General features: G+C 37.1%; 1 protein-coding gene across 2 annotated transcripts in view; it reads right to left on the reverse strand.

Annotated features, from left to right (window-relative positions):
• Positions 1–2,370: 2,370 nt before the first annotated feature.
• LOC139143274 (epidermal growth factor receptor-like) overlaps positions 2,371–27,879 on the reverse strand; it is a 70,509-nt gene continuing 45,000 nt past the window's right edge. For both annotated transcript variants that reach the window (XM_070713471.1, XM_070713472.1), the window contains 13 exons: positions 26,624–26,707; positions 25,033–25,290; positions 23,922–24,211; positions 22,386–22,515; positions 21,292–21,312; positions 19,903–20,016; positions 19,456–19,554; positions 17,202–17,543; positions 16,689–16,911; positions 12,095–12,192; positions 10,662–10,889; positions 10,346–10,373; positions 2,371–4,262 (listed from right to left, as the gene is read on the reverse strand). In XM_070713471.1, coding sequence (XP_070569572.1) covers positions 10,368–10,373; positions 10,662–10,889; positions 12,095–12,192; positions 16,689–16,911; positions 17,202–17,543; positions 19,456–19,554; positions 19,903–20,016; positions 21,292–21,312; positions 22,386–22,515; positions 23,922–24,211; positions 25,033–25,290; positions 26,624–26,707 — 1,893 coding nt within the window. In that variant the 3' untranslated portion in view covers positions 2,371–4,262; positions 10,346–10,367. The remainder of the gene's footprint in view (positions 4,263–10,345; positions 10,374–10,661; positions 10,890–12,094; positions 12,193–16,688; positions 16,912–17,201; positions 17,544–19,455; positions 19,555–19,902; positions 20,017–21,291; positions 21,313–22,385; positions 22,516–23,921; positions 24,212–25,032; positions 25,291–26,623; positions 26,708–27,879) is intronic.

Consider the following 27,879-nt stretch of genomic DNA (forward strand, 5'->3'; position numbering starts at 1 on the left):
AAATTCCTATACATGCCATCAACGAGTTAAAGGGTTCGGTTTGTTTCTTCAATAGAGGGCGCTGTGCAAGATTGTTACTGCTTTTACAACGTAAAGTGTAGCACAGGGAATTTCCCCGTTGTCGTGTTTAGTGGCTTACCAAGGAATGAGATCAAAGTTTTTAGTTTATTACATTTTTACAGCTCATTCACATTTTTTTTGATACCAACATTAATTTATTTGAATAAATTCTACAAACCAAATATTAAGATAACATGTGCCGTGGCCCTGGTTCCATACATGTACATACACATACCTGCATATATGTGCATGCATGCATGCATGCACACAAAACATATATATGCGTGCATGCAGGTTACCATGGAAAGTTGAAGATCTAGCAATAACAGATTAAGTGGGTGGTCGCTTTAAAAAAACAGCGCCCTCACATGGCCATATTGATACAAGGGCATATTACAGAAACATGCATGTCTACATTTATATGTGGAGACACACACACATACATACATACATACATACATACATACATACATGTATACATACATACATACATACATACATACACATATACATGCATGCATGCATATACACACAAAAACATAGTTAAACACTAAAAATCGTAGAACTTAAGCTTTTTTTCACTCACCTGCACATTATTGGCCGGTGAATGAGAGTCTGGAGACCACATGTTTTCGAAAATTCGTCAATTATGCCCCACTAGCACTGCACTGCACAAAGTTTGAAAAAGCGCCCTCCTTCGGTGAGCCCAGTTACGATGCTGAAGTTATTTCGTTTTCAGTTGTGTCATCGAAATGAGCCCCACAACTTGGTAATTGATAGTACCAACAACATGGCTGCCCGCAATTCTGTCGACGGTTTCTCCAGAAGGTGGAGTTTTATTGTATCACTGAATACCTAGAATGTTTATTTTAGGTCGTTTACTTGATGATATGGGTCGTTTTTGGTGGTTTATGCTGGTTTGGCTAATTTTGGCTAGTTTGGGTCGTCTCAACCTTTGTCAATAGCCCGTGTGAGGGCGTTTTTGAGCAAATCGGGCAAAAAACAAGGTCCGGCAGAGCGGTCAAAGCTGCTAAAATCGGCCTAATGTTTCCGATTTTTTCTCTTGAAATTGAAAGAAATAAACTGGATTTGAAGGTCAACCCGTAATTCAAGCATGTAGTTGACCTAAAGTTCTCAACATACAGCTACCAAGCAGGTCAATTTTTGGGTAAAAATCCTCCGGAGGCAGGTAAACTTTAAGGGAGCATGCGCTGCAATTAAAGACTTTAACGTTTGCTCAAACTGTCCTCAAGGGATATTTCAATCACACTCTGTCAAAATCTAAACTAAAAATCGGGGTCACCATGCAAGTTTTTGTACAAGAGAAATTACAAATTACCCAAGATTTACTGATTTTTGAATTCAAACCAGAGCTCAAGAGGCAGGTAAACTTTAAGGTAGTATGCGCCTCAATGAAAGACCAACTTTTTCTAAAGCTTTCCTCAAGGTATATTTCAACCATACTGTGTCAAAATCAAGAATAAAAATTTGGGGTCACCGTGCAATTGAACAGAATTTCATAAACACCCTTATCCTACATCCCACACTAAGCTTCACCATCCAACTCCATAACGTGACACTGAAGTGACATCATTCTGTTTAAAATTCAGAAAAAACTGAAACTATTGAGTAGACTTTTATTTCTATGCTGAGAAAACATTATAATTTTTTGTTATGCAATGGCATGGTGGTGGAAAGATGTAACATAGCGATGCTTGGCAGACTTTGCAGATAAACCAACATTGTCAGTTTAGCAAATAATACTCAGATCATGTAATACTGCCAGCATGTTTGTTAAGGAACATAAATGAATGGCTTGGAATGCTGATAACATGTCATGTCCGTGGTATTACTTTGACCAATGTACAGAGGAATAAGCAGTGGCCATGGTGAAATAACCAGTGACAATAGTAAAATGACCAGTGACCATAGTGAAATGACCAGTGATCATGGTAAAAATAACTGTTGACCATGGTATAACGACCAGTGACTATGGGGAAAATAACAGGTGACTATGGAGAAATGACCAGTGACCATTGTAAAATGACCAGTGACCATGGTGAAATAACTAGTGACCATAGTAAAATGACCAGAAATCATGGTGAAATGACCAATGACCATGGTAAAATGACTCAGGACCAACTATTGTGAAATAACTAGGTATAATGGTAACATTTTGCTGCTTATCATCCTAAACAGAAAATACTCTCACCTTCGCACTTTGACACAAAGATCCTACCTCATTGGTGGAAACCAACGTCTGCCAGGCCAAAACAGGATGCATGTAGGAAATGATTTTGCAAAAAAGAATTTAAGTGATGACTATTCTAAAATTTAATATTATAAAACTAACACAGAGTCAAAAACAAATAATGCTTTGTTGCTGAAGAATGTACAAGAAAATAAAATAAGACTTAAAAAAAATCATTTCTTTTTTCAATTCAAAATCATACATGTATGTACAGTACATAAAAGTTACACATAAACATTGTCGTCTGCATTTTCCATAAAATGTTCATATTCTGAACTCTGCTTTTGCACTGTAAATCTTTTAAAAAGAAGGTTAAGAATGTTGAGTTGTGCTATTGTTAATTCAACCTGCTAGTTAGCTTATAAAATGAACTGAATAGCTGAATTCAACTTGAAAATGGCAAGACAGTCAAATCCTTACTACATTTCAATGTCTTCTATTATCTGCTGTTTCAGTGTGTCTTATATCATTTGCTATCTCAACTATGCCCCTAAATGTAACAACACTTCCAGACAATACTATAATGGAAGCTAAAAGCATTGCTCTTACATTTTGTATGTTTAAGGGTATACAGTCACCAGTAATCTAAATATGCCCATATATGATCAAAGGGGCATTCATTGGTATTCAAAATGCCCATGCGAGGGCGCTGTTTTAAAAAGCGGCCATCCACTTAAAATCTGTAATTGGTTAGATTTTCTCTTTCCATGGTAACTGTGGCAAAATTGGAACAGGTGACAGTATACCTTTAATGAGATATTTACATGACAAAGAAGCAATTTGCATATCAGTCTCTGGAGCTATGTACAATAATGGGTGTCTTTTTGCATTCTTCACGGATGTATACAGGCTTGAAAACAGCCGTTTTAACATCTGCAGACTATCTTTCACTTAAGACTCTGCTCATTATTTCACTTGAAAAAAAATTAAAAAAGTATAATTTTCCACATAATTTACACATCGTCTTTCATAAGTCAATTTAATCTATGATCATCTATGTACATCAAGCTGACCAGCAGTATTGTTACGTAACATTCATTGTTAGAAGCGAAAATAAATTACTTCATGTGGAAGGACACATATCTTAAATTTTTCCTAGATAAACTATCTCAATATTAAAATGTCTTTGAACTGTGTACTACTGCTCATGCTTGCAAGAATGCATCTTTGTTTTGCTTTGTTTGCTAATCAGAAGACCACTGACATGTAACAAAATGCTTCCTAAAGTAATGTTTATACATTGTTAAGACTTCTCACTTTTCACGTGATTGTCAGTTTTTTCCAGTGGTACATCAAGATGAGAATTTTGTTCTATCACAGATCCTCTCTGACAGACTTCTACCATCCACTGCATCTATGGAATCTGCTTGATGCGGTCAATCTTCACAGAAGATATGAGGTTCTGACACTTTGTAATATCCTGCAACGATTACAAAATTGTAGAATTCTGCAATGGTTGCAGATCTGGAAATAACGCCCTCCACAAAGTGTGACTACAAATGTTAACAGTAAGAGGTGAAACTCTTAAAATTCAATACTTTTGCTGAAGATACAAACGTTTTTTGCTTCATTTATTGGCACAAAGACTGGAAGTTTACATAATCACTGTTCTTCATACTTTGATCACAGATGCCCATGATGTGTCATGGTTCATTGTTCCCAAACCTGTTGTTACACAAGGCCACATCAAGGATTAAGCTTGAAGATGTATCATTTCCATGGGTGCAATGATTCACATCTGTTCTTGTCACTGTGGATCAGAATACGAAGTATTTGTCCATGGTTTTTCAGGTCGGACATAGGCATCATAACAGACAATCACAGACGTCAATGCACATTGCTGGTTGCAGTGTTTGTCCCACTGATGCATGCCTTGGTATCCACTCTTGGCCTTTTCTTGGCTAATGCCTTCATCATCTTGCGCTATTCTAGCCTTCAGGTTTATAATGCCCTTAAAGAAAGCAAGAATAGCATTGCGATAATTGTAGGTACATTATTTGGTAGTCTACTGGTGGTGCATGTACTGGTCACAATGCATCATGGGTAAGGTTAGTACTTGAAGTGGGTCCTAAACACAAATTCCAGAAAATACAGAAAGTAACAGGTCTGAGAGTGCTCTCCATACACCCTGAAGAACCATCAATACATGAATCAAAACTTTACATTTACACACACATTTAACTAAATGCTTATTCCATCACAATAAAAAACAGAGGCTCTGGCAAGCTGAAAGATTATTGTGTGTGTATTACACATGTACCACAGTTTACTTGCATGGAGATAATGCACACCATCAGTATTTGTACTGTACCGGTAGTGCAATACAGAAAACATTGTGCCATATTTTACATTGATGAGCATTCGTAACCCACACTACTTTTGTTTTCTACACAACTAGCATCTAAAATTTCTCATCTGCAAGCTGCACTACTTGACAAGAGAATTTCAATACTTCAATATTTCAATACTTGACAAGAGAACCATCTTTAAGCAGGGAAGAGTTCAAAATTGATATCGAGGACAAAGAGAGAAAATTTCATTTCTGGAAGTTTTGATACATTTAGACTGTGACCGCAGTGTTATCTCATATTTCTTTGCCTTGCAATAACACCAGCTCTCACAGGCTCCAGCTCCTTCATGAAATGATAATAGTTCATCTGTGTTGCTGTGTTACTAATATTTCTACAATGTTTGTAAAGAATTTAGCATAGACCCTGTAAATTATAAATGAGGGGTTATCTGCTCTGTTCTATCATGCCATGATTGCAGCTTGAATGAGGGCTATTCAGCAAATACACAACCCTTTGAACCATAAACAAGTAAACAACACACTACTGAATCAGAACTGGGGATGTGGCGCAATTGACCAATGAGAATTCAATGACATGATTATGTGTGAAACCTAATTACAAAAATAGCGTCAATGACACTGTAGCTCCCATTCGGTTCGAATTGGTCCATTCGAGAAATATTTAAACCAGGAAAACAAGAATGACAAAAGCAAATAAGGTCTCCAACTTAGGTACTGGAGATCATCTTTAGGAACATGCATATCAACTTCTATAGCAATGGGACAAGCAGATCCTAAATACATAAGCAAATGTCAACAACAAAAAATAGACAGAGAAAGTTTGATAAGAAGAAAAGGTGGGAGTGGGTAAAAAAATGTACAAGGGATCTGGTAAAAAGTAATGCTACCTCATCAATCTTCTAGACCCTACCCCCTCCTGAATATCAAATGTTCCATCCCTTGGTATTACATAACGCATGATGACAGAATATATATTTACAAACCTTGGGGATTTTTTAATTAATGCCATGAGTGTTATCATTCTAATGTAAACAGCACTTAAAGTTAGTTACAGATAGTGAAATGCCTTCCACTGTGGGTGGTGAGTACAACATCTGGAATTATCCCGGATCCAAATTTCTCATCAGTTCTTGTATGTCTTACATAGAAAAGTTGCAAAAATTGGTCTGCAATGAAAAAATTCACCTACGCTTTGTTTTCTGGATCAAATTATCCTACAAATTGATACCAAATATGACAAAATTATGTTCACAGCCTTCAAAACTGTCTCACAACATATCCTGGGTTTGTGTAGGTCATTTAAGGTCACAAACTGAGAAAATTACCGAAAATATACAAATTTCAGGGTTCCCAACACTTTGAGCAGAAAATTCATCTAATAACATCCCTCGGGACTTTATACCAAATTACAAAGCTATCAAACAAGTAATTTTGAGATCAAGTTTCCTTGACCAAAAATGACAATATTGTCTTAAAAATACAAATTAATATTCAGGACAATTTCCACATATCTAGCTATTGTCATCTCTGTACGTCTGTGTACCAAATACAAAAGCTGTCTGTCCTGGGGTTTTAAAAAGAAAATACTGTTTAAGATTTTTTGACCAAAATGACAAAATTGCTCCAAAATAGTAATTTTCCCAATTTTGTCATAATTTCAACAAATTAGAAGAGTAACACCCTTGCAAAGAGACAACCCAAATTTGAGAGCGATTGGGCTGGCGGTTTCAGAGAAGAAGAATTTTTACTGAAAATGAGAAAAATCACCAAAAAATTCAGTAAAAATACAAAATTAAGGATATCTTCACAATATTCATAAAACTGTATAAGGTTCACCTAAGGTACTTGCACACAAATTTTCAAAGCAATCAAAACAGCGGTTCTCGAGATATTAATTCTTGACCATTTTCACATTTTGTACGCTCATTTGCATAATTTTGGCAATGCACACTTCATTTGAACAAAATCCCATCTATAGCCCAGGATGCATCCACACACCAAATACCAAGCTGAAATGTGCAGCGGTTTGCGTGTTTTTGATGTTGACGGACATACTGTACGTACATACATACATACATACATACATACATACATACATACATACAGACGCCATCGACTTCAGCTTATACGATAAACTCACATTGGTATAACCAAATGTGAGCTAAAAATGGAAACTTGATATACCGTATATCATGCCGCCAAATTTCAGACAATGAAATGCGGCCTTTCAGGCATTGTTTTGCATGTTATAACATCAATAATAACAAGGCAGTATTGCTGAAGGCAATGAGTACTTGGGCCATGATAGAGTAATTTTGAGGACAATATATACCACTATTCAAATATGGTCTTGAATTTCCTCCTGTCAATTAGGCATTTGATTAACTGGTTATTAAATGAAGCAATGGCATGACAACGGCAAAATATGTCTAGCAACTTTTGTGGAGTTTGAGGCAGGGGTTCTTTATTTATAGTGGAAATTGCTTAAACTCCTTAAATATTAAAATTACAGCAAATTTCTTTTGTTCTCGATGGTAGATGTCTAATATTTAGATGGGCATATTTAGATTTCTACCCTATAGTTATTCCTATATACCAAAAATCGGACATCCAGCTCTATTGGCTTGCTCAGAATTAGATATGCGCATAATTAATGAGGTACAATATGTGGTGTCATAAGGTGTCCCATCATACCAAATATGAAGGGTGTAGCACTTGTGGTTACTGAGTTGTGGACAAATATATATATTTGAGGTCAAAGGTCATTGAGGTCACGTGACATTTTGTCAAAATAATTGTATTGCTAAGTTATTCCTATATACCAAAAATCAGACCTCTAGCTCTATTGGCTCGCTCAAATTAGACATGCGCATAATTAATGAGGTACAATATGTGGTGTCATAAGGTGTCCCATCATACCAAATATGAAAGGTTTAGCACTTGTGGTTACTGAGTTATGGACAATAATGTATATTTGAGGTCAAAGGTCACATGATATTTTGTCAAAATGTCTGAGATATCTTCGTGAACCGATGGACTCACTGATGGACTCACGGACGGATATGACCAAATTTATAAGCCCCCTGGACTTTATCCCTGGGGACAAAAAACTGTGTCACTGCACCCTTTAGGCAATATGAATACGATGAGAAACTAAATTTTTATTTTCTTGGCCTTGTACATGGGAGTCTATGGAAAACTGCCGTATACATGGGAGTCTATGGAGGTGTAAACTAAAAAGTCCTCTAACATGGCCAAATTCGATCGCATTGTGAAACAAATCGACGTGCATCTGTATGGGGTTGGGTACTATTCTTGTGCAAAGTTTGAAAGAAATTGACCTGGGCATGTCTGAGATATCTGCGTGAACGGACGGACGACAGACTGACATGACCAAACCTATAACTCCCCAGGACTTCGTCCGTGGGCCCAAAAAACAACGCAACAGTTATTACAGCTACACCGGCGGTAGGTTCATATCCATGCAGAGCCCCGTACGGTCTGCCGCCGTCGCTTGAAAACAATCTCATAAACCTGGCCATATGGGCAACTGTGTATGGGCAGCTGGATGCTTGACCACAGTCGTTTGGTGGGCTATTCAGCTCTGGGACTATTCGCCCCATAGACGAGTGTACAGAAGTTCGCTTATGTACACTCGTCTATAGGGCGAATAGTCCCAGAGCTGGATAGCCCACGAGGGACTGTGGCTTGACTTCCCGGAGAAGGCGAAGCTGTCACGTTCAAGCTCAGGATTATTTGTCGATCAAATTTCAGTAAATTTACCTTACCTAGATGAAATTTTGTCTATAGGCTGAAATTTCGCCGAAGTTTGACAAAATTGCATCGATTTTTCAGGTTCATATCCGACATTTTTGAGTTTTGAGTGCAGACAGAAATACGTTTTGAGGCAACATGGCTGCGACCCCATGTTGACCCCTAGCCCTGCGTACGATGCTATGTGCTACAGCTGCAGCTAACACACAGCATCGTACGCAGGGCTAGCGAGAGAGTTGCCGACATCGACGGTTATTTACGAGAAGTAAATAAAAGACTGGCATTTTTGGAAGCGATCGAGTAGCTGAGGTAGGCTGGGATACGACTTGGGCCGAAGAACGCTGGATTTCGGCAGTAATTTGGCATTTTACGTCAAGTCCCAAAGTGGATTTGAAGTCACCGACCCTACGTACGGGTCTTTGCAGGGCTGTGGTGAGCAGGGCGATTAGCTGTAGCGGAACACACAGCATCGTACGCAGGGCTAGTTGACCCAAAGTGAAAATGTGTTCGCGATCAAATCTTCCTATATTTTTTTCAGAATTTTCGACAAAATCATTGCTTCTTTTGTAAAATATAAAATACTAAAATAAAAATGCGATTGCCATGACTCCAGATTTCTAAAATATCGTTCGTTGACCGTTCGACGGCTCATTTCGCAAACTTGTGACGCAGTTGAAATTCAATACTGACCGCCAAATAATCTTAATGAGACGAGATCATTCTAGACATCCTCCAAATGCATTCGCGTTAGAGTTCAGCTCGCTTAGAGTATCATAACATTCTTCGGCCTTCGTTTAGAGCGACCCTAATCTCTCCCATTTAGGAAATAAATACACAAGCTACCTTGACAAAACTTTGTGCACCATCCAGGTCCAAACGCACTACAAATCTGTCTTGACGTCATCATCTCCTTACATGGTAATCGGCATACCGTATTTTTTAGCAAAGGAGACACAGAATACGTCGGAGTATTCAGTTTCAAAACGTATTACATTGTGTGATGTTGTCAAAAAAAGGTAATGTTACTGCAGTGGTATAAATTACAAAACACAAAAGTTCAAATCAGTTTATTTTGGACTGGCTTTACCCAACATTTCATATTGTTTCTTATGCCAGATTTGACCACGTGCTTACTGGCGCCCCTTTACATGCAAATTTGTGTCAAATGGTGTGTTCTCCTGGAAAAACAAACGTACGATTTCTATATGAAGGAGGCGAAATTTGCCCTCAAAACTCGAAACCACCCCTTTATGGGGTGTACCTAGCTATTTTGAACGAGCTTCTCGAATCTGCAGCTCTATTTCGAAATGATGGTCTGGTTTTCTCAGCTCAAGGATAAGTGTTCTCCATCGCTGTGGGCATTACTATCTCAACTGGGGTACAGTTTCCAGTCGTAATGTTTTTCATTGTGTCCGGGATATAAAACCTTTCCTTTTCACAATTTCACTTTGATTAACACTAGTCCACATCTTGTCAGCGATTAAACATGTTTCAAGTTAAATGTTAAATTCTGGTCTCGAGCCCTCTTGTTCGACCAAACTGAAATTACCCCTCCCACTTTGGCTCGTCCAGTGGGTGTAGCAAGGGTCGTTGCCATCGCCTAGGAACGGAGGGTGCATTAATTGTTGCATTTCGATGCACATTTTGATTATATTCAGAAGATTCTGTGGCAAAAACTCAGATAGAGAAGCATTATATTCACATCTCACTTATTCAAGACTGGCTGAGAGCAGCACTTCCATTCAGTTAACATCATTACGCCATTTATTATGCCAAGAAAGATGAAGCCAAGACATTTTGCCCTCCCTGGTCTCAGCCAGAAATAGTTATACCTTACAGATTTTTTTCCCACGGAATGAAACCAAATGTACTTGGGCTGAGGCCCAAGTACAATAACAGAACCCTATGGCCAGACTGTGAAGAAGAAGGAATAACATAAAGCTACTCACCTGCTTTGAAATTCCATGATTACTAAACCTGTGAAAGGAAGGGTGAACAAGTTATTTTAGCATGTCTACTTTAGTTGATTATCATTGCAAATTTAGATGCAGAAACAATGTTTCACGTTTTAGAGATTGCGTTATTGCCTGTCTCATTGCACCTCTATGATATACAGCTGAAACATTTTGAAATTTACTACAATTCTTATTCTATATTAAACTTTCATTGCATTGTAGTAAAAGAAGAAAAGCTGAAAAATTTACATTGTTGCTTGAACTTTTAATTCTGACTGAAGTGAGTGGCTATGTCTGTAGGTCTGCTTACCTCAGGGCTGGGAACATCACTATATATGTGTGGAAGACCAGCACTATTACTGGCTCCATTGTAGTTATGTGGAATACCGCTATCACTACCATCAGTGCCATCACTCAGGGTTGTGACAGGCTGAAGATAATCATCAGCATCCATCAGTAATTCTGGCTCCTCATCAGGAACTAAATTGCGGTAATATTCTTCCTTTGATGGGCTGGGCAATGGTTCATCACATTCACTCTGTAGAAAATGTGACATAAAGATCTGTTACAGTTTCCTCTACTTTATTTCATAGCCCTTTACACCCTGCATGGATGTATATCTCCTGCATGATGTCATACGGTATGTCACCAGGGGTCAGGGTTCAAAGGTTGAAAACCTTATGCAAATGACTACACAGATTTAATGCAATTGATTACATACGACTTATTAATTCAAATAAATGAATGTTAGAGGGTGGTACATCTAAAATTCCAAAAAGCAATTTAACATGGGGGTATAAGAGTGGCAATTACTTGGTGACATACCTCAAAATATCAAAGTTCTTTGGTGGCATGTTACAATGTGACTTATGTAGTATTTGTACTACATTTTATAACTGTGTGTGTCTGCCTTTGCCTTAAGTGAGTGTGTGTCAGTACCGGTATGTGTACGACCTTGACAACAAGTAATATCAACAGAACCTAATGATGGACATCACAAGTTAAGAGATCAGAAAATAACCTTATCACTGCAAGCAGCCATATTAGAACTTTGAAACAAACTGAAGGTGACCATAATCAGATTATTATCCTCTGGTTTCCATGAACTTCAATCTGTCTTAATATTTTACCATGTATACTTCCTATGGAGTGAGAACACTGCCAAAAGTGGTTTGGTCTCTTCATCTGGAACTTATGTCATCATTATTTTGTTATTATTATGTCTTTATGTGGTTATTATTTTGCCTATATTTGGTTGTCATTATACTATTATTCAGATATCAATGTATTTATTAACATGGGGTAAACACCACCCCCTTCCCCCTAGTCTTTTAACTACAAGGGTATTCTGGACCTAAAATGTCCCCCCTTCCCATGAAAATGATATAATAATGACAAAATAATGACCAATGAAAACCTAAGTTTCAAATGAAGATATCAATACTGAAAACTGGGATAATAACAAAATAACCAAATACAGGTAACTAAATTATGATCGAATAACAAAGAAATGGTAAACTGATACTGACAGAAGTTCTAAATAAAGTGATCAAGCAAATTTTGGCAGAGTTCTCATCCATATATTTCCTTGACTCATGAATCTCTCTTGCAAGATAGAATTTATGCTAGAATATTAAGTTTGTATTTTTACTGAGAGCATATGTAGCCGATTTCAGGCTTACAAGCAATTCTGCCTGAATGAATGAAGAACAAAATCTAGGAAAACAAATTACACAACCTTACCTCTAGCATCAAGAAGCGTTGTGGATCCCGTGCCATTTTGCTGAAATTTTCAACTAACTCTTTAAAAGTGGGTCTGCTTTCTTCATCTAACATCCAACCTACCAATGGTATTTACAGAAAAAAAAACATGAAACGACATTCCCAAAGGCTGTCACTATGTTTCATAGCTCTGGTAGAAACAAGAAGTGACCGGAATTTGATTCTCTTTTTTATCAGGAACAGTCACCAAATTTTAAATCAATTTGGTGAGCAATTTCTGGAAAAAACATTTGTAACAAAAATGATTAAAGAAAATGGTGTGGCTGCATCCACATGCAGCAATAGGAGTGCCTTTGTCTCTCACCCCTCATTTCCAACCTGTCCCATCCCTGAAAAAATAGTTTGGTCTTATATTTATAATGTTAATAATTTCTGTATTTGTTAAAATGTGCGCATCTCAAAAACTTTTGATCATAAACATTTTAATTGTTTTTTATAGCTGACCAGTCAGTTAACCTGTTTATATTGAATATTTGCGCATTTTTCCGCAGTATTTGACATTTTCTGAATACCTTCTTATTCAGTTTGTCATTTTCTAAAGTTTAAATGCTCCATTGTGTGGTCAAGCTTTCCACAAGCATTAAATGTGGTACTTCATATAGGAGGGTCTGCCTCTAGAGGGCGGGCATCATGAATAGTGTTTGTTGGTTAATTCTTCCGCGTAAACTTCTGATTGTACTGTAAACATTGAACATGGTCGACGTCCGATTTTCCTGTCTAAAACTTTCACTCATTTTCGTTCATATGACTCTGAAACTCCAGGAAACGATTGGGAAGAAAGGGTTATCTTGAAATATTGAGGTACTCGCCGATATTTTGCAAAATTAAATGAGAAAAAATGCAAGGAAAATGCCGACAGGTTTACACAATGACAGTTTTCAGACTCGGAGGCATATGATCATCTCTGCAGATTATGCAACAGGCCAAGATCACGTGAGGCCATGAGGGGATATCCACGCAACTCAGTACCAAACACTAGCGCTCACAGAGTGAGCAAACACAAAGTGAGTACCCCTAACGTCAGCTCAGTAGTCTGTAATAGATTGTAGTCAACTAAGAAACCTTGGAGAAAGGCTTAACACTGTGGCTATGCCGCTAAGGGACGGACCATTAGATCTTGGGAGGGGGGGTGGTCAAAAACAGAAAAAAAAATTTTCAGAGCAGAAAGTTAGGAAAAAAAAAATCTTCAAACTAGTTTGCAAAAAAAAAAAAAATAAATAAGAAGACAAAGGCGTAAAAAAAAAATCTGCAAAAGTCTTTAAAATTTTGAATTTTTTTTAGATTTTACCGACAGTAAGCAACTTTCTGTATTTTTAATACATCCTCCTGGCACATTTTTAATTTTAATTTATACATTTAGAGTGACTGTATCCCTTATACTGGAAGTTGTGATTATCTTATCTTTTCAGGACTTTTGTATTCTGATCACTTGAAAATTATGAAATTATAGAGCCTGTTTTCTACTTGTTTCCTGCGTACAAACCAAGCAGGTACACTAGGTAAAACATTGAAACTATGGTATGGTTGTCAAGACAGAATGTGTATTTGCCTTTTAAGATCAAGGTAAACAGATGCAGGCCACATCAGTTTCATTTTTTTCACAGCATTTTATTACAATGATGAATGCAAGAATGGGTGAACAAGTAGAAACACGTCAATAATGATAAAACAACATATCAAGTCATTATGTATTATTTTGCTTTTAAAAAGGCATTTTCAATTCTTTTTTCTCAAAAAACAGCCTCAAATAACAACAGCAACACATTTTTAACATTCAACAATACACTACGTAGAATGCCATCTATCCAACAAATCCCAACACAAAAACACATAAAAGGGTTGAACTTTGAAAGTTTCTCGATAGCAAATACTGAATAAATCTGCATGGTTAATCGTTTTTGTGTAGCAAATTTCAAAGAAATTGGACAAGCCCTTTCAGAGAATACAGATTTTTTGACAATGAATGGCATAAATTGCCCAAAAAGACAAATATTGAAATTTCAACACATCTATACACATCCAATCAATTTGGACATGCTGCTACAGAGAAATAGATGTTTTGATCAAAAAAGGGCAACAATTGCTCTAAAAACACAAATATGTAAATTTCACTATATTATTTAGCTTATTTTAGCTTCTCAGCTTGTCAAATCAATTGTAAATCATGAGATATGCATGATGTTTGGTGGGGTGAATGTAGGCATTTCACCACGCAGTAGAAAAGGAAGCCAGGAAACCAAAATAGTCATTTTCAAAACTATACGAAGCTACTGAGGAGCAAGAAGACCATGTTTCAGAGGATGATGTGTAATCCGAAAAAAATGCTCCCAAAGTGCCACCAAATAATACTTTTTTTATCTCTATTTTTCAAAAGCTCCAACAGCAGGAGGGGGGACACCCCCCTCCTGACCTCCCCTGCAAAAATACTCCCAAGTGCCACCAAATAACACCATTTTAATCTCTATTTTTCAAAAGCTCCAACGGCAGGAGGGGGACACCCCCTCCTGACCTCCCCCGGCAAAAATACTCCCCAAGTGCCACCAAATAACACCATTGTAATCTCTATTTTTCAAAAGCTCCAACGGCAGGAGGGGACACCCCTCTCCTGACCTCTTCCCAGTGACCGCTTGCGTGGCCGCTTGTGGTGCTTGGCACCACATGTTTGCCCTCTTTATTTTCAGACAGCGACGAACGAAAAAAAATTATAAATCTGAAAATTTACTCTGAAAAAAAAAATTTGCACAGCTAATCTCAATTGGAAAAAAAAAATTTCAGAAATTTACAATAGTAAAAAAAAAATTTTCACAATTTCATTGTGACCACCCCCCCTCCCAAGATCTAATGGTCCATCCCTAAGTCCCTTTTCATTTTGGTCATAGCTCAAAATCGTTCTCCCACACCTCAACCTGAGCCATGAACACCCCCACCAGTTTATGATATGACCCATCACAATAGCATGACGTCAACGGATCTTGACAGACGGAAGTCTTGACAGACGGAAGTACTTGACAGCAGCATACTGGTTTTCAACTCTAATACCTTCTCTGTCTATAAATAGACACGAGAAGGTAAAAATAAGATAAGTTTTGCTACAAATATAACAAGTCATTGCTGATGACACAGTCCCAATTTGTTAATGGGTACTTTGATTACAAGTTCTTGGAGAGAATAGAATCCTGTTCATTAACTGGGTCTGTGATTGAAAATACTGTGATACAGATGGGGCTTAATGGCTGAGAATGAGTTCCATGGTAGTGAAAACATAAAACCACAAATTACAAAAGGTCATTAAACAAGACAATTAGTAATTAATTAACAGGATGTTGCCAAAAATTTTGCAGCCTAGTATTATACTGACAGATTATTACCTGTACCACATTTCATAGAATTTGATGTGGTGCTTCTGGACATTCACCCTAAAAACAAAAATTCACTATGTATGCAAATAAGAAATTAACTTAAACAATACCGCTAAGTATGATTGATTTGTATTACAGCACTGTGAGATCACACATCTGTACCAAGATTTTTGACATATCAGCCTAATTACAACTTTAAATATGCAAATCAGTAGTTAAATAGACATGATATTGCTACATATCTTTGCACGCCATTACACTACTAGAAGATCAACATCTGTACCATGTTTAATCAAATTTAGAGCAGTATTTCTGGACATAGCACACTTATTAGGAAAGTTAATCAAATATGCAAATTAGCAATTAATGGACACACTACTGACATATGTCATTGTGTGCTATTGGAACTCTATGTGACCAACATCTGTACAAAGTTTCATCAAATTTGGCACCGTAACACCAGAAACAGAGCTCGGTTTCAAAATTCACTGATTATGCAAATTAACACTAATTATGCACGTCAACACAAATAAATTAATGTGCATATGCATGCCATAGTGTATTATCCTTGTACTAAGTTTGAAAGGAATTGGTAAAGGCATGTCTGAGATATCTGCGTGAATGGATGAATGGATGGACATGCATAGACATGACCAAACCTGTGAGTCCCCCCCCCCGACATTGTCAGGGGGGACTGAAAAGGCTCATACACAAAACTAGATTTAATAGCATTATTCTTTATTATCTTTTAATTGGCCATTCTCGAGCCCCTGTGCATGGATATCAAATACATGTACAGGAAACAAAATGGCCGTCATGCAACTGCCATATTTGGATTGTATCACAAAACAAATTGACATGTACCAGTATATGTATGACATAGGTAGTAATGGTTGTACAAAGTTTCAATGAAATCACTCCAGGCATTTCTGAGAAATTTGCATGAATGGACACATGGACATCAAACACAGGAAACAAAATGGGCACCACGCAGCCATATCAGATTGTATCACAAAACAAACTGACATGCATACATGTAGGTATGACATAAATCTGAATATTCAGCAGTCATATTGGAAAAATAGATAAACAATGCAAATGAAGTTAAACAAGTTAAACATTAGATATTTGGTAACAATGATATCAATTGAAATCTGACATTTACTTCAGTGATGTGATTACCAAGCTATACTTACATTTCAACATTAGCATATAAACGTCAATGGTGCATATCTGAGGCTGTGGAAGACGTTCTCCCATTTCAATTAAGTTGGGAACATCTCGGGCTTTGACTCCTTCATAAGGTCTACCACCAAACGTCATGAGTTCCCATGCAGTGACTCCAAAACTCCAAACATCACTTTGATGAGTAAACCTTCTATGAGTTATACACTCCAATGCTAACCATTTAATGGGCATCTGAAAACACGTAGAAGATTGGTGATAAAATCTCTCAAAATATTTTCAAAATTATATATTTGTACAAAATTAATGTTTACAACAATGCAAATGAAAGACATATGAATATTTTTCCTTCTAAATTTTATAAAACAGTTAAAAATCTTTTCACAAAGAATAATGGTACTTTTCTTCAAACCATGTTTAAATATTTGCCCTCTGGGTGAATATCTCATCATATTGCCTTGAGAGTCAATACTTCTCAATATTTGCCTTTCCTCATTGAATAATGACTTCTAACTGTGACTCACCTTTCCACCCTCAGCTTTGTATTCCTCTTCATCAATTTCTATGAATTTTGCCAGTCCAAAGTCAGTAATTTTTACTTTTGTAGGGCTTTCCACCAGTACATTCCTTGCTGCCAGATCACGATGGACTAACCGATGCTCTTCCAGGTACACCATACCCTTGGCAATCTGAGTACACCAATTTAGGAGATGCTGAGAACTCACTTTGTCCTTGTGTTCACGTATATAGTCGAGTAATGCTCCAAGTGGCATAAGCTGAGTGATCAACATCATGTTTTGTGCCATGCAGACACATAGCAACCGTACCAAGTGATCATGGTGGACTGTTGCCATGACATAGGCTTCCTGTAACCATAGAAACCATTTATTATTTCCAAGATCATAAGAATGCAATGATAATTCACAAATAATGTTATATTCTCAGAAGAGATGAAATGTCACACACATGTCTTATATATATGACACAAACAGACAGATACACACTCACACATACAAACCTTTGCACCTGTATGCCAAAATTATATAACCCTGTTTTTCAAAAGAGCAGATGGTATAGGTACTTATCAATAACCTATGCCGTGTATCGTGTCTGTACGGAGTTCAGTGACATGATTTATCATGTTGATTTGCATGTCAATAAAGTGATACGCCTTGTTGATTTGCATATGAAAGGAATGATCAGCGCGTCTTTCTTTCATTCAATTGAATATTTGCATATGAAAAAGTGATACGACCTGTTGATTTACATAACAAAGCCTGATACGGCCTGTTGATTTGCATACCGGACTACTTACATGGTGGCGCCCTAATCAAAACAAACCATGGTGCTCGTCTATGATTTTGACTTTGACTACGATATCATGTCCGATCTCCAAAAGTGGCAGGGTTTTGAAGCATAGGGAAATGCGGGTAACTAATAAAACACATGTGTCAATATCGGATTAACCTGCTAGTAGTGCTACCAATTTGAACAAATTAAAGAGCAGAGCATCACACCGTACGGACACTGACAGATCGATGACAGACCAGCTGTTCCGTCCGTGCATAAGCACAGACGCGCAGACGACAAGCAAAAGTGCTATCGGACATGTCGGAGGACCGGCAAATTCAAAAGCACAACTTTCAAAAATATCACGTATTCATGGTAGGCCTAAATGCGTTCTGGAAAATAATACCAAACACAACACTTGCATGTACCGTACGGATTCGGTAGATATCCTACATGTTTGATGACAGAGTTCAAGCATTTCTCTGCTCAACCGTAAAATATTGTCAGTGAGCCAGCTGATAGATATAGATTACGTCAGACGCTAGTATATCAGTCCGCCTTAGCAAGATGACGCAAACGAATATAGTCCATCAAGAGAAACCACAGTGAAACGTATCATATTTTAATACACGAGATTTATTCATTCAACAACGTGGGCATAGGTATATGATAAAGAGGTTATCCCTCGATATCACCTCTTGGTAGGGTCGTATGGCTGCTCGTGCGGTTGTGGGCCGCATCACACTCGTCTTCGACTCGTCTTCGACTCGTGTGATGCGGCCCACAACCGCACGAGCAGCAATACGACCCCACCAAGAGGTGATATCGAGGGATAACCTCATAATGTACAAATCTATATCACATACACATAATGTACACATTGATATGAGAGAGAGAGAGTGTGTGTGTGTGTGTGTGTGTGTGTGTGTGTGACTGACTACAAAGTCTGGACCTACCTCTAACAATTCTCAGTTTGAAAGTGTGTCTGTGTGTCTGTATGTCACTGACTACAAAGTCTACACCTACCTCTAACAATTCTTGGTTTGAAAGTGTGTCTGTGTGTGTGACTGACTACAAAGTCTGGACCTACCTCTAACAATTCTTGGTTTGAAAGTGTGTCTGTGTGTGTGTGTTACTGACTACAAAGTCTGGACCTACCTCTAACAATTCTTGGTTTGAAAGTGTGTCTCTGTATGTGACTGACTACAAAGTCTGGACCTACCTCTAACAATTCTCAGTTTGGAAGAGTATTTCTGTATGTGACTGACAACAAAGTCTGGACCTACCTCTAAAAATTCTCGGTTTGAAAGTGTGTCTGTGTGTCTATATGTGACTGACTACAAAGTCTGGACCTACCTCTAACAATTCTTGGTTTGAAAGTGTGTCTGTGTGTCTATATGTGACTGACTAACAAAGTCTGGACCTACCTCTAACAATTCTTGGTTTGAAAGTGTCTGTGTGTGACTGACTAACAGAGTCTGTACCTACCTCTAACAATTCTTGGTTTGCCTTTGTTGAAATTCCTTCTCTCATAACCTTGATTGCCACAGGAATACGGACATCATCACCTTCTGGTAACCATATACCCTGACGGTGGAAAGAGGTTCTGTGAGATTTTTTTGTTCACAACTCAAAGACTGCAACTTAGCACGAGAAGTTTATTTCTCACATATCTGTTGCAATAATGCTATAAATAGTACATGGGAATCATTTCACTCATGGTATTAACTTTCATAATCTATTATTATAACTTTTGATCAATCCACTAAAAATAATATTTTAATAATTATATGGCACACATTAACATGAAAGATTTAAAGAGATAATGTGATTTGTTCTTGTAGTTTAAGCCACTCTAAAATCATTGATGCCTGAAAGCACTAAAAATGTGATAATTGCACTGTCAACAGGATATTTGTAAAGAATCTTGCCAACCTTGTACACGGTGCCAAAGGCACCTGATCCTAGAATTCCACCTTTCTTAAGTTCTGTTTCTTTGATAATACGAAGATATGCTTTGTTTGGTGCAGCACCACTTGGAGCAAGAGGCTATGATGAAGAGATGTGTACTTGATTAATATTGGTATAAATGCTTAACATTGTCACTCTACATGTATTGCAAGTGTCCATATTCACTGTGACAGAAAACCTGGATGCACTTAATTACACTCACAAATGTTGAAATGAGTTTACTCTTTCCTGTAGCAGCAGTGTAGTAATGATGGAAAAATGCTTGTTTATCACTAACATCAGGGACAGGACTGAACTGAAGGACAAAGCTAAAGGAACTGACATCACTGGAGATAATAAAAGTCAACATTTCCGTTCACAAACAACAGATGGTAGGACCATGGGAGATATACAGCTTTAAAAAGCAGGACAGCAGTTCTTGATGTTAGCATCTTAATTAAAAACTAATCAGTCCTAAAAATGTTTTTTTTTGAGAAATGCTTAATTAATATTCATTAAGTTTAATGAATGTTGAAAAGTAACTTTTCAAAACACGAAGATAATTAAATGTTCAAAACCTGTCAATGCAGGCTAACTACTGATTGGTTCTGTGTTTAAATTTTGTTTTCTCAATTATAGAAACAATAATCAGCTACACTATGGTACGAAATAAAACAAAAACTTTCAATCTCAATATCTTATTGGGTCATTATAGCAATATAGTAATGTAATTATATTATTGTAGTAAACTTGTACATGAATCATGTTGTACCCATAACATTATACATGTAAATTAAAGCATGTCATGTCCTTAATCAATCACAATAATTTCCAGCAAGCTAAGGAGTCAAAATATGCTAATTACCTCAGCAAAAGTGGGCTAATGTGCAGCGTTGAATAAGCTGTTATCCAATTGGCCACCTGAATCTTACCAATATAATTAAAACAATACAAATAGACTTCCTAAGTCACTGTGAATAGTGACAATGGACCAATCAGAAAAACAGCTTATTCAACGCTGCACATCAGCAGGAAAAAGTATCCATATTAAAGCAGGTCATAAACTAATTTCTTATCAATATTTTTCAAAACCACTTGTCATGAAAAAAGTTTCTCTTTCAAAATATGTACTTTGCTTGGTATAAAATAGCAGTCCTGCATGTCTGCAACATATCATTTGCAACACATCGTAATGGTAGTGTATCTGCCAAGACTTAATCAGAAGCTCTTTGCAAATGTTTGCGTAGCAAATGACAGCATACACAGATACACATACACACACATGCAGTATCATATATTCCGTCACACATAATAATGCAGAGCAAATCATCCGATAATTCTCAGCCAGCTAAGGAGTCAAAATATGCTAATTACCTCAGCGAATGTATCCATAGCCTGCAACAATGCATGCAACACAGAAACAAAAACGGAAAATTAGTTTGCAAAGTTTGATATATCGCTAGTCAGTGCCCACTTGTGACACCAAATTGAAATAAAGAAACAAACTATATGTCATTGAGAAAGTGCCTTGCAACTTGTGATTATTTGCTGTTCATGCTGTTAATATAGGATTTCTTTCAAAATGTGTTCAAAATGGCAAATCTTTGTGTACTACAAGTTTGTAAATGCGTAATATGTTTCATATGAATTGAATGTACATGAAAATTACATAATGATTACCATGTATAATGTGAGTGGAAAACAAAGAAAGATTTCATACAGTGCTGTATGCGCTGTTCAGTTTTTTGCATATTTTTGTTTTAATTGAATGATACTTGAAGATTTGGATATCTCAATTCCACGTTGTGAAAACATTGCTATTGTGATGTTTGAATCAAAAGCATTGTTAAAATAGTGCCATTAAATGTCTATATTGTAAACACAGCCAATATGAATACAATAATCTCAGCTGAGTTAGCTATGTAACTCAGAAAAAAATTTCAAAATAAATGTTGTGTGCACAGTGACAGTGTGAATGATTCAATATGCCTGCATGGCAAAATACCACAAAACTTTAACCTGATCACCTTTGATACTTCTACAACATTTAACACTCACCATTGATAGCAATGAATGGATGTCACAGGGAAAAACCATGGTGATAGATGGAAAGGCGGATATTCCTTTGCCAGATAGTTTGTGCATGTTTTGTCATGGATTATGAAGAAATTTATTTGATGACAATGGTGCATGTTTTGTCATGGACTATGAAGAAATTTGTTTGATGACAATGGTACATTACAGATGGTATTTGTGTATTAACAATTTGTAATGATATTGTGTAAAATTTATTGATGAAAATGTTTGAAATTTGGCAAAATCTTGAAAAACGTAATGCTCTATGTACTTGTAAAGTTATGGTATGTGCAGTTTGGTGTGTTGTGAAATATTTATGCGTGCAGTGCAAATAACCACTTATTGATCACTGGGCAATTTTTTTCAAACCAGGTGACTTGACCAACACTTACATATTCATCTTCCATAAATTTCCGCATCTTCTCTTGTTTGTGTTTTCTTCGCATTATAAACCCAACAACAAGGAGTACAATGATGGCAACAACGATGACACCCATGACACAGCCGACAATAATGTCAGTGCTGTCAACAAAAATCAAAGGAACGAATAATTAGCAATCCGGGGTACCTGATATTTAGAAATCACTCAACCGCTGGCTGCCAAATAAGGATGATGCTCATGAATATTCATAAGAGCACAGAACTGATGGTTACTAACTCAACATTACTCAACCATCAAATCACTGAGATGATGGTGTCTATAGCTTTTCATCCAATGAGGAATATGCTCACTCATGTTGCCATGGTATTTATTTGTTAAGTCAGCCAAGAATTGATTAAAAGAAGAAATCTAAGGAATGAGAAATGTTGATCTAATATCAATATGAATTTAAAACCATGGTAAACTGGTTCGCAGTGACAAAAGTAATGAATTGCTAATTTATGGTTGTCTTTATAGTTTCCATTGCATCCCATGCAAATACAAAAATTTCTGTTGAAAAAGGTAGTTTATTTAACCCATGCCTGTCACTGTTGTGAGTGAATTACTCTCTGGTAAATGTAACTGTTGTGAAAAATAAATTTTGTCAAGTAAACTTGTTGCCAAAGTTGCAACTCCATTGCCTGTAATTTTGATGATATTTTTTCTAATTTCTGTCCTCATTGTAGAACCCAGGTTTTTGTTCCTCTTAATGTCGCACCCAAAATCACTTTGTGATATGCTTAGCGTTCAACTCAAGCTTATATGTGTAGTGTGCGATGTTATGTTGAACACTTGAATTTCAGCCAGAAATATGGGAATTAATTTGTCAACGATCACACTCCATATCATACACAGTGAGACAAGCATGGGCATGCAGGAAATGACTAGGAAACTAGGCCAAAATCAACATCATATACAACCCAGTGTAGAGTTGAAAAGGCTGTCACCATGACATCACATTGTTCCTTCATATTCCATTTATACATAGTTTTAAGTCTCACTCAATCAAGTTGATAATTTGCCAGATTTGTAAAACAAGAGTCCCAAACTTGCCACATTGCATTCTTGAAATAAAACTTCCTTAATCAGTGTAATAAAGAATACAGGCACGTAATTCAGTGGTCATGGAAAACATCCACAGAAACTCTGCCTGCACTACATGCATAAGGCCTGATGTCATCATGAATTATTTATGGCAACCCAAACCCTAAAAGGTTCATAAGTGTGTAGGCCATCACATTCTTCCCATGATCTACACAACAACCTGCCAGAGAGTACACTGCTTCCATTTTGCAATCACCTCACCACTAACACCACAGTTTGCTGGTTTATTCCTTCAAGTTTCTCTGTTTTGATATTTTTATGCCCACACACTTGGGGCAAGTCTAGAAGAACAAGAAAACATACTTTCTTTTCTGGAATAAAAAAATAATGAAAATATCATTAAAAGTTAAAGTTAACGTCTTTTCAATTTATGCCATAGGAATGGATAGAACTGAGCACAAACCTTGATGAATCTTTTGGTGGTGATATGATTGCCTGACACAGTCCATTTCCATCATCTTCCAATGGATGAAGACAAGACTCTACACACTGACCAGTTCGTAATCTATAATTCTTACATTTGACACAGTCTCCTGCAGATCCACCTGTACAGCCATCAGTACACTGGACGTGACATGCTTCACAATGCTTGGTTTTTTCATCTACATAGTAACTGCTATCTGTGCAGTTACTGACACAGACCTTGTCATCCATTATATATGGTTGGTTCTGTGGGCATTCGGATACACAAAACTGGAAGAGAGTATATGTGTTTGGGTTATTGGTATAATTAACAGAAAATATCGCAACAAGTTACTATCAGTAGTGCTTTGGAGCATAAATAATAAAGAATAAAAGTTTGTGATTCATTTGCATCAAGTGGAAATTTTTGCATGATGTCAACTGAAGCAAGAATAAAATTGAGAATATCATAATTCAAAGACTTTGGTCCAGCCTGAATTTTACTATCTGATCTGATGCACTACTCTTATTAATAAGTTAATGTTATGTACAATCCAGAATAATTCCTATGATAATACTCTACTCATTTTAGATACAGTCTAAAATAATGACTCTATTGCCCTAATGATAGATCGATACAATGTCAAATCATAGCAGTGATATTGCCCTGGTAATCACAGTAAAACCTACCGTAAAATAGTTACAGTGATATTGCCCTACCCATCATAGATACGAAGTCACATAATATCAGTGATATTGCCCTGGTAATCACAGTAAAACCTAAAATAGTTACTGTGATATTGCCCTACTCATCATAGATACGAAGTCACATAATATCAGTGATATTGCCCTGGTAATCACAGATACAGTAAAACCTAAAATAGTTACTGTGATATTGCCCTACTCATCATAGATACGAAGTCACATAATATCAGTGATATTGCCCTGGTAATCACAGATACAGTAAAACCTAAAATAGTTACTGTGATATTGCCCTATTCATCATAGATGCAGTATCAAATAATTGATATATTCTTGCCCTACTCATCATGAATACAACCTCAAATAGTTTCTGTGATATTGCCCTCATGGATACAATCTCAAATAATTACCGTGATATTGCCCTGCTCATCGTTGCTCATGGGGATTTGGTAGTTCTTGCATTGGTTGCACTGTGTTGGACCATCGCCATGACAACCACCTTGACATTCCACATTGCATCTTTGGCATATTTTGTTGTCATCTGGATAATAGTTTGGGAAACACTGTGGAACACATCGATTGCCCTGCTTGTAGCGTCGGCATTCCGTACAGTTCTCTGCTCCCTCACCAACGCATGACTTGCACTCTTCATTACAAGAGTGACAAACCTACAATTCAAACAAATACTCTACTAAACTAAGATCAACTCTAATGAAAGGTTGTACTTGATTTAACCTGTTCATCCCTAATTCATTGTATACAGGTCCACAATCACCATTGATAACAAAGGATGGGTGAAACCATGACGGTAAAAGGGTTGAGATGATTGTTTCTCGACATTTGCTTTTCAACGTTTGTGTTGATTCTGCAGTGAATGCTATATCGCCTTGGAATCAACTACTGCCACTGCACAGCAGGTGTTCAGAGTATAGTAAGTATGAGTAATACATATGAGCAATACACCAGACTTGTATTAGTTCACAACAAATGTGTACAATAGAAAGTGCTTTTATGGAGGAAACTAGTTTCAACATGATTAGCATGTGTCTGTAAAGGAGGTTTGATGTGTGTTACCTTCATGATTTGGGCAAATATACAAGTGTAGGTCATCTATCCATGAAGTGTGCTACCTCTGTATGCTATAACAAGATTCTAACTGACCATTGTGTGGACTGGCCAGCGCCACACACAATTTCTGCTCACCAATAAAATTTGGAACAGTGGCTGTGATTGGTCTGCACAATTTGAAGCTTTTGGTGAAATGCTCGACACAGCACTATAAGGCATTCAAGCACAGGTCAGTTAGGGATCGGCCGGAGATAATGCTGGCCTAACCTAGCTGTGCAGACTGGACGATGACACACAAGTGACTTGTGGTCGTAGTATGAGTGACACAGATGACATAACCATTGACCAACAATTTGAATGTTGCATTTTGAAAAATACAGCTTATTGTAATATCGTAGTTTATTTTTATTTCTTCATTTAAGTCGATGACCTTTGCTTAAATTCTAAATGACCTCTTCACTGCATTTATTAATATGGTATTCACATTGTAGAAAAGTAATTCAAGTCAGGACACTTGAATAGGTTCAAGGTGTGATGTATTTCTGATGTAGCACTGTTTCTTTGTGTCTTATCCAATATGATTTTTGCATTTGTACAAACAACACACTGGTATAAGATAATACTAGTAACTATTAACTTTTCAATGATTATGTTAATTTCCATCTGTATAATGTGTCATTTCAGGAAACAAGCAATAACTTTAATTTACATGCATTGCATAGAATTTCAAAAACTGCTGCTTTTGTCTGCTTTCCTTCATGTTCATCATGCGCCAATAAAATTGGGCAAACAAATCTTCTGCTAGACTGACTGTGGGATTACATGTACCTTTCTGAACTAAAAACAGAATTGATTGGTTTCATTTTGAAAAAACATGCATAGATCAGCAAAACAGCAACTAAGGGCATAATTTGTGTAAGACGAATGACTTACCGGTGTGTCAACATAGGGTCCCTCAGTGGGTATATTGCGATAGTATCTTGGTGGACATGGAGACCCGTTTACCATACAGGCAGCCTGGTAAAAAAAGAGTTCAGGTTGATTCATTGTCCATCGGAAAAGGAGTGCCATTTGCGTAATGTTTAGAATGGTATGCTGGTATCCGTCTGAGAAACAGGTTTAGATACCAATTAAACATAACATAGCAAATGGCCAATGGTAGGCATTTGGACTTACTTATCATGGGTGACATTGATGTGTATAGGAATGGCATGCAGTGTTTCTGCTGCCAGCTCGCCAAATCGCAAATGTGAAAAAAATAGCATTTGGCGAGAAGATTTTTGCATGTTAAAATTAGCCAAACTTGCGAATCCAAAACTGCAACATGCCATCATAACTTTGTCTGTTCGCGGGCTGTCGTGTATGCAACTTGAGACATACTGCTTTATCTCTGTGCATCCATGACCTTATACATCAGGGGATCCTATACATATTTCCATTCGTAACACATAATGTTATAAATAAAATTGTCACAGAATAGCTCACATACACAAAGTACATGTACCGCATGCATACCATGACTACTTGACTAAAATGTTGCAAAATTTTGGACTGGACTCCACGTAATGTGCCTACACATTACTCAGTGCAGCGTAGTGGCAGCCATGATGTCATCAACACTGAAGAACTGAAGTGACGGTGAAACTGGCTAGGCAAAAAACGGCAAGCTTCCCTTTTTTGACTTTGGCTGCTCCACCAAAACCGGGAGAAACCATGGTCAAGTAAAGCTAAGCAATGGTAAAAAGATTATGATCAGAGTAGGAAAGTTGACCTGGAAAGGAAAGTAGCTGCATGGCCTAAAGAATACGCATGGCCTTTTTAGAACATAGAGCAAGGAAGGTATCATGGTGCATTGCTGCTGACAGGAAAAATATATGTACCGGTATACTGATGCTAAGGGTTAGGAACTTGTGTTAGGTGGCCTCCACAGAGTGAAATTCGCGAGAATTTTTCAGTGTATTGTGATATCACATGATCAACAGACTCAACAGAGAAAGTGCTCGTCTGATCGAGTCAGCATACGGTACTTCCACATTCATATTGTGCAAATATGCAACCCTTGTCATGATATTTTCTGACAATGAGTATTCAACTGGATTGTCAGTGAAACAGACGGTTGTTTCTCCATATCAAAAAAGGTGTATATTAAATACGTTAAGGTTCTGTTTACATAAGAGATGTGAACTTTT

The sequence above is a fragment of the Ptychodera flava genome, chromosome 11, assembly GCF_041260155.1.
Source record: "Ptychodera flava strain L36383 chromosome 11, AS_Pfla_20210202, whole genome shotgun sequence".
Classification (NCBI taxonomy): domain Eukaryota; kingdom Metazoa; phylum Hemichordata; class Enteropneusta; family Ptychoderidae; genus Ptychodera; species Ptychodera flava.